The sequence below is a fragment of the Salvelinus namaycush genome, chromosome 42 (genome assembly GCF_016432855.1).
Source record: "Salvelinus namaycush isolate Seneca chromosome 42, SaNama_1.0, whole genome shotgun sequence".
Taxonomy (NCBI): domain Eukaryota; kingdom Metazoa; phylum Chordata; class Actinopteri; order Salmoniformes; family Salmonidae; genus Salvelinus; species Salvelinus namaycush.
Window position 1 is genome coordinate 20,447,354 of NC_052348.1, and position 7,837 is coordinate 20,455,190.

At 39.3% G+C, this 7,837-nt stretch overlaps 1 protein-coding gene across 1 annotated transcript; it reads right to left on the reverse strand.

Moving 5' to 3' along the window:
• Positions 1-239: 239 nt before the first annotated feature.
• Positions 240-7,619, reverse strand: LOC120035186 (C-type lectin domain family 4 member M-like). Its single transcript, XM_038982013.1, has 6 exons — positions 7,393-7,619; positions 2,302-2,400; positions 1,929-2,204; positions 1,667-1,791; positions 1,484-1,584; positions 240-492 (listed from the first exon to the last, which is right to left on the reverse strand). Exons 1-6 carry the CDS (start codon positions 7,532-7,534, stop codon positions 345-347), a joined length of 891 nt encoding a protein of 296 aa, XP_038837941.1. The 5' UTR covers positions 7,535-7,619; the 3' UTR covers positions 240-344.
• Between the last annotated feature and the right edge of the window lie 218 nt (positions 7,620-7,837).

Consider the following 7,837-nt stretch of genomic DNA (forward strand, 5'->3'; position numbering starts at 1 on the left):
AAGAATCTTACAAATTCTTATAAACGGACAGAGTGTTTGCATTGTTATAATAAAATTGGTTAACGAACATTTAGGAAACTATTTCCTTCAACAGTTTTTGACTGAAGCTCGTTGAACCACTGAAAATAACAACTTAACTTCCCTCTTTTGAGACCCAAATAGCAGAGTCTGATGTACTATCTTCATGTTGACTCTGGTAAACAGGACGCTACAATGTCAGGAAACAAGTAGGACTTTTATTAATATACTTGTGTGCCTGAGTTTGAGACAAAGACAGAGAGACAGAGGCAGAGGAGGAAGTTCTGTGCACTGTGTATGTGGTACAGTATGTTGTCATGGTGATTTTAAAACACTTTCTCACAAATCCAGTTGAGTTTGCTGTCACATGACATGTCATTCCATGACTTTAGAGGACTCTGATCTTCGTGTATCTCAGCACAGTCCTCGTCCCCAGTAGGACCTGCATTATCAGGCTGTTTGGCATACCAGTACCTAAAGGGTTAACAACAGTCAGATATCATGGTTAGTACCAGTACCTGCAGGGTTAAAAACAGTCAGATATCATGGTTAATACCAGTACCTACAGGGTTAAAAACAGCAGGATTTCATGGTTAATACCAGTACCTACAGGGTTAAAAACAGTCAGATATCAAGGTTAATACCCGTACGTACAGTGTTAAAAACAGCAGGATTTCATGGTTAATACCAGTAGCTACAGGGTTAAAAACAGTCAGATATCATGGTTAATACCAGTACCTACAGGGTTAAAAACAGTCAGACATCATGGTTAATACCAGTACCTACAGGGTTAAAACAGTCAGATATCATGGTTAATACCAGTACCTACAGGGTTAAAAACAGTCAGATACATTGGTTAATACCAGTACCTACAGGGTTAAAAACACTCAGATATCATGGTTAATACCAATACCTACAGGGTTAAAAACAGTCAGATACATTGGTTAATACCAGTACCTACAGGGTTAACAACAGTCAGATATCATGGTTAATACCAGTACCTACAGGGTTAACAACAGTCAGATATCATGGTTAATACCAGTACCTACAGGGTTAAAAACAGTCAGATACATTGGTTAATACCAGTACCTACAGGGTTAACAACAGTCAGATATCATGGTTAATACCAGTACCTACAGGGTTAACAACAGTCAGATATCATGGTTAATACCAGTACCTACAGGGTTAAAAACAGTCAGATACATTGGTTAATACCAGTACCTACAGGGTTAAAAACAGTCAGATATCATGGTTAATACCAGTACCTACAGGGTAAAAAACAGTCAGATATCATGGTTAATACCAGTACCTACAGGGTTAAAAACAGTCAGACATCACATCATAATACTAAATAATATGTCGACATCTTATAGTTAACTGTGTTGACTGCTATCATCAATGTCAGTAACCTGCATAGAAAAAGGTTGAATGGAGCCTTATTGACAGATTAGTTATCATCTCTCACCCTGTGGTCAGTGGGGTGCCGTCCACCCATTTCCAGGTCCCCTCCTTAACAGAGTCAGTCAGACCAATCCAGACTCTCTTCTTGAGGTTGAAGAGAAATGTCTGTTGTTGAGAAAGATAAATTAGCAGATGTATATGTTTGATCATATCTACCCCCTGCACACCCATCCCCTCTCCGTCTCACCTGTTCCTCTCTGCTGTTTATGATCACCAGGTCTGCTCCTCTCTCCAGACAGGCCTCTCTGCTCTCCTTCCAGGTTTTAGTCTCAGTAGACAGGAAGTACCAACTGGATGCAAACTTCTTCCAGCCTTCAGGACAGGTTTGAATATATTGATGAACATACGAATTTCCTTCAATTTATCACACTGGACACTTAATGAAAGAACACAGAATGATGATTAGTTGTGTGGGATTAATGGTAATGTATTAATGTAGGTTTACTCACTGAGATTGCTAAGCCTCCAGTTAAGAAACTCTCTCTCAGTCTGTAGCTGGTCTCTCTCTTTAGTCATGGTGTTGTAACTGGTCTTTAGCCGGTCTCTCTTTTTAGTCAGGGTGTTGTAACTGGTCTGTAGCTGGTCTCTCTCTTTAGTCAGGTTGTTGTAACTGGTCTGTAGCTGGTCTCTCTCTTTAGTCAGGTTGTTGTAGCTGGTCTGTAGCTGTTCTATCTCTGCAGATGAGTTGGTTTTATAGGCTATGAAGCTCTTAGAGACCCCATCATCTGTTATAACAACAACAAAGTGTATCAATAAAATAGATAATCTGGTGAATTGTAGGTGAATGCTGGTGAATTGTAGGAATTATAATTTAAGACTTACAGTAGACAGACAGGCCTATGATCCCAGCCAGTAGAACACACAGCAGCCCCAGACACACTGCAACAACTCTGGAGGATCTCTTCTCTGAGCTATCAGGCTCTGTGGACACAGGTACTGTACATATCATCAATGAGACACAAAAACACTTTTAAAGTGATGTTTTCTCACCCCATCTCTCTTCCTGTTGAGGGTGACTTGTGGTTGTTAAAGATACAGCTTCACACATTAACAGAATATATAGTTTCCAGCTACAGCTATCTCCTAGCCTTCCTAACGTTAGCCTGCTAGCTAATGTTAGTAGAATTCATATGTTTAGGACATTCGTAACATATACAAATTATAATTCGTAACATGTCATACAAAATGTAAATCGTAATATCATAGAAATTGTCATTTGTAATATAGTGTCCAGCTACAGCTATCTCCTAGCCTTGCTAACGTTAGCCAGCTAGCTAATGTTAGTAGAATTCATATGTTTAGGACATTCGTAACATATACAAATTATAATTCGTAACATGTCATACAAAATGTAAATCGTAACATCATAGAAATTGTCATTTGTAACATACAAAATGGATCATGGTGTCACGCCCTGAACATAGAGAGCCTTTTTATGTCTCTATTTGGTTTGGTCAGGGTGTGATTTGGGGTGGGCATTCTATGTTTTTGTTTTCTATGATTTTGTATTTTTATGTTTTGGCCGGGTATGGTTCTCAATCAGGGACAGCTGTCTATCGTGGTCTCTGATTGGGATCCAAACTTAGGTAGCCATTTTCCCTCCTTTCTTGGTGGGAAGTTAACTTTGTTTGTGGCACATAGCCCTTAAGCTTCACGGTTGTTTTGTATTGTTTATTGTTTTTTGTCGGCGTCTGTAACGAACGTCGTCGGGAGAAGGAGAAGAGGACCAAGGTGCAGTGTTCATATTTTAATCAATCAACTGAACACTGAACAAAACAACAAAAACGACAAACGAACAGTTCTGTAAGGTGACGATACACAAAATAGAAAACAACTACCCACAAACACAGGTGGGAACAGGCTACCTAAGTATGGTTCTCAATCAGAGACAACGATAGACAGCTGCCTCTGATAGGGAACCATACCAGGTTGGATAGAAAACACTCTGAAGTTGGATAGAAAACACTCTGAAGTTTCTAAAACTGTTTGAATGATGTCTGTGAGTATAACAGAACTCATATGTCAGGCAAAAACCTGAGAGAAAAATCCAACCAGGAAGTGGGAAATCTGAGGTTTGTAGGTTTTCAACTCATCGCCTATCGAATACACAGTTGGATATGGGTCAGTTTGGACTTCCTACGGCTTCCACTAGTTGTCAACAGTCTGTAGAACCTTGTCTAATGCCTCTACTGTGAAGTGGGGCCGAAGGAGACGGGAATGAGTAAGGTCTATCATGAGCTGACCATGCTCTGACCATGCGCATTCACATGAGAGGGAGTTCTGTTCCATCGCACTTCTGAAGACATTGGAATTCTCCGGTTGGAACATTATTCAAGATTTATGTTAAAAACATTCTAAAGATTGATTCAATACATCGTTTGACATGTTTCTACTGACTGCTTTTAGTGAACTCGCTTCCTGACTTGGATTTGTTTACCAAACACGCTAAAACAAATAGCTATTTGGACATAAATGATGGACATTACCGAACAAAATGAACATTTCTTGTGGAAGTGGGAGTCCTGGGAGTGCATTCCAACGAAGATCAGCAAAAGTAAGTGAAGATTTATAATGCTATTTATGAGTTTTGTTGACTGCACAATTTGGCGGGTAACTGTATGGCTTCCTTTTGTGGCTGAACGCTGTTCTCAGATTATTGAATATTGTGCTTTTGCCGTAAAGCTTTTTGAAATCTGACACAGCGGTTGCATTAAGAACAAGTGTATCTTTAATTCTATGTAAAACATGTATCTTTCATCAAAGTTTATGATGAGTATTTCTGTTATTTGATGTGGCTCTCTGCAATTTTCTGGATATTTTGGAGGCATTTCTGAACATGGCGCCAATGTAAACTGAGGTTTTTGGATATAAATATGAACTTTATCGAACAAAACATATATGTATTGTGTAACATGAAGTCCTATGAGTGTCATATGATGAAGATCATCAAAGGTTAGTGATTCATGTTATCTCTATTTCTGCTTTTTGTGACTCCTGTCTTTGGCTGGATAAATGGCTGTGTTTTTCTGTGATTTTGCGGTGACCTAACATAATCGTTTGTGGTGCTTTCGCTGTAAAGCCTTTTTGAAATCGGACACTGTGGTGGGATTAACAAGAAGTGTATCTTTAAAATGGTGTGAAATACTTGTATGCTTGAGGAATTTTAATTGTGAGATTTCTGTTGTTTGAATTTGGCGCCCTGCACTTTCACTGGCTGTTGTCATATCGATCCCGTTAACAGGATTGCAGCCATAAGAAGGTTTAAAGAACATTGTTCCTTCATTTATTAATCTGTGCTTTGTTATTCTTATTTTTAAAGTGATGAGCATAGGTGGGGCGGCAGCGTAGCCTAGTGGTTAGAGCATTGGACTAGTAACCGGAAAGGTTGCAAGATCAAATCCCTGAGCCGACAAGGTACAAAATCTGTCGTTCTACCCCTGAACAAGGCAAAAATAAGAATTTGTTTTTAACTGACTTGCCTAGTTAAATAAAGGTAAAATAATTGGTCCCACTTTTTGGGGAAAATCGCATAACATTTTTCTAATAAAACTAATGAAGAATAATTTATTCTTTGTCTTATTTTTTCTCTCTTCTTCATTCTATTAATTTTCTTCTTCCTCCTCTATGTCTCTCTCTGACACTAAGGCTCTATCTCAATTAGTCTCTCCTCTCCTCCTATCTCCTCTCTCCCCTCCTCCGATCTCCCCTCCTCCTATCTCCTCTCTCCCCTCCTCCGATCTCCCCTCCTCCTATCTCCTCTCTCCCCTCCTCCGATCTCCCCTCCTCCTATCTCCTCTCTCCCCTCCTCTGATCTCCTCTCCTCCGTATCACTGTATCCAACGATCAACATAGTAATTTCTACCAGCTAGCTAATGTTAGTAGAATTCATATGTTTAGGATGTTCATATGTTTATTGTATGTTTTTGCAAATTTGTAACATATCATACACATTGTATTTTGTAACATATCATACAAAATGGATGATGGGCATCAACAAATTGATACATACAATATGAAAGGTAATATATCATATTATAATGGAGTGTCTCTGATTTACTTACGGAATAATACAAAATGTTTTGAGACTAGGTTGGAAATATACAGTGGCGAGTTACAGTACATACTGTAGGACTTTATCAGCATAGTAATTACTAGACTACCAGAAAAACACTGAGAGAGAGAGCTTCCAATCATGTAAAAATATATGTTTTGACTCATGGATGTCATTCCATGAGAACTGTAGATGTATTATAGAAGCCAAGTACTATTTGCATTTGAAAATGTAATGGAAAGAGAGACAAAATGTGTTGATAATGGTATGCTCATCTTTGACAGTGTCTTTAAAGCTGTAAAAACATAGGACTATGTCTATAATTGAGGAGGATGTTTGTATTACAGTGTCTGACTGTCTGGATCTCTGTGTTGTTTAGGTACTGGTGGACAGGACAGCCTGATAATGGTGGCTAGTTCTCTGGGCAGACGGACTGTGTTGAGACAAACTATGGACAAGATGACCATCAGATCATTCCATGTCTCTACATGGTCATCTTGTCCAGAGTATATCTCAACACAGTCCTCCTGTCCAGGGAATGGGACTTGCTATTTGTGATGATGGACAGAACACTATTATACCAGGAAGATATATATCAAAGAGGGGAAGTGGACAACAACAAATGTAACAGCCCCAAGATAATTCAGGAAGGTTCCAGAACTCCCCCTTCCTTTCACCTTTCTGCTGATCTGGACCCTCTGTTTGCTCCCAAATATACATCAACATGTTCAGGACGTCCAGGACTACAAACATGTGTCATTATAATGTCCAGACAATAGATTTGACACGACAAACTGCTCCAAGTGGATATTGAGGGTGGGTTGTCTTAACCAGTGAGGATGAGATGACAACACCTCTACATTTACCCTTTTGTCATTTTATAAAATGTTTTTTATTTAAAAAATGTATTTAACTAGGTAAGTCAGTAAAAAATGTATGTAACTAGGTAAGTCAGTTAAAAATGTATTTAACTAGGTAAGTCAGTTAAAAATGTATTTAACTAGGTAAGTCAGTTAAAAATGTATTTAACTAGGTAAGTCAGTTTAACATGTATTTAACTAGGTAAGTCAGTTAAAAATGTTTTTAACTAGGGAAGTCAGTTAAAATTGTATTTAACTAGGTTAGTCAGTTAGGAACAAGTTCATATTTACAATGACGGACTACCCGGGCCAAACCTTCCCCAAACCCGGACGACGCTGGGCCAATTGTGCACCGCCCTATGGGACTATCAATCATGGCCGGTTGTGTTACAGCCCGGGATTGAACACGGGTCTGTAGTGACAGATCTTGCACTGCGATGCAATGCTTTAGACCGCTGCGCCACTCAGCCCCCCAATTTAGCAGATGTTCTTATCCAGAGAGACTTACACGAGCAATTAGGGTTAAGTGCCTTGCTCAATGGCAGATCGACAGATTTTTCACGTAGTCGGCTCGGGAGTTCAAACCAGCAACCTTGCGGTTACTGGCCTAACGATCTTAACCGCTAGAAGACCTGCAGCCTTCTCTCTTCATGAACCTGATTGGTCGAGGAGATTTTGAGTGACAGCTGGTTGAATGACTGAAAAGATCCACTTTACTTCCCTCTTTGGGACCCATATGGGGGAACATCAATCAAGTATGAGCATTTGATATTGTGCTTATATGTAACTTGACAACAAAGACTGACTTTCAAAGAGTATTATGAGAACACACAGCAGCCCCAGACACACTGCAGCAACTCCAGAGGGTCTCTTCCACCACTGAAAATGTACTGAATCACACAATAAAGATTGTTGGTAATGTGTTTTACTGTATCATCCAGGATTGGGACAAATAAATCTGTTTAATGTATAATGTGTGTGTGTGTGTTCATGTAATCTTACCTGAAGCAACAACTCCATCTCCTGGGCTGGGCTTGAAGTCTCTTACGTTGGCATATACTTGGCCATCAATGTCTGTGTTCTTCATTGCATCAGGCTCATCGTCTTCAAATCCATCTGGCATTTCATAGACTCCCTCTGACATCTTAACACACTTGTGGTCAAATACAGTAACTTCTACTTCTAACCTCAAATCTAATGTACGTCTGTAGCTGTGTCTTCTCCCTGCACTGTCCTGCGTCTGTGTGATTTATAGTAGTGAAACTATCTGTCATCCACAGTGGATGATAAATTGTGAAATCAACACAACACTGGCCACCATGTGACTTCCACCAGCCTTAGTTTGATAATATACTACACTGTATGACTATATATAATGCTATATGATGTATGTGTGAATTCACAGGGTCCCAATTTTGGATGTGCTAAAGTAAATTGTTATCATGTT

Excerpts from the sequence above, each read along its gene's own strand:
- LOC120035186 (XM_038982013.1), bottom strand. The coding sequence starts at position 7,534 with ATGTCAGAGGGAGTCTATGAAATGCCAGATGGATTTGAAGACGATGAG. Across the intron at positions 1,792-1,928 it reads CTGGAGGCTTAGCAATCTCA|GCTGGAAGAAGTTTGCATCC; the intron begins GTGAGTAAACCT and ends CCTGTCCTGAAG. Across the intron at positions 493-1,483 it reads GGCACCCCACTGACCACAGG|GTACTGGTATGCCAAACAGC; the intron begins GTGAGAGATGAT and ends TTAACCCTTTAG.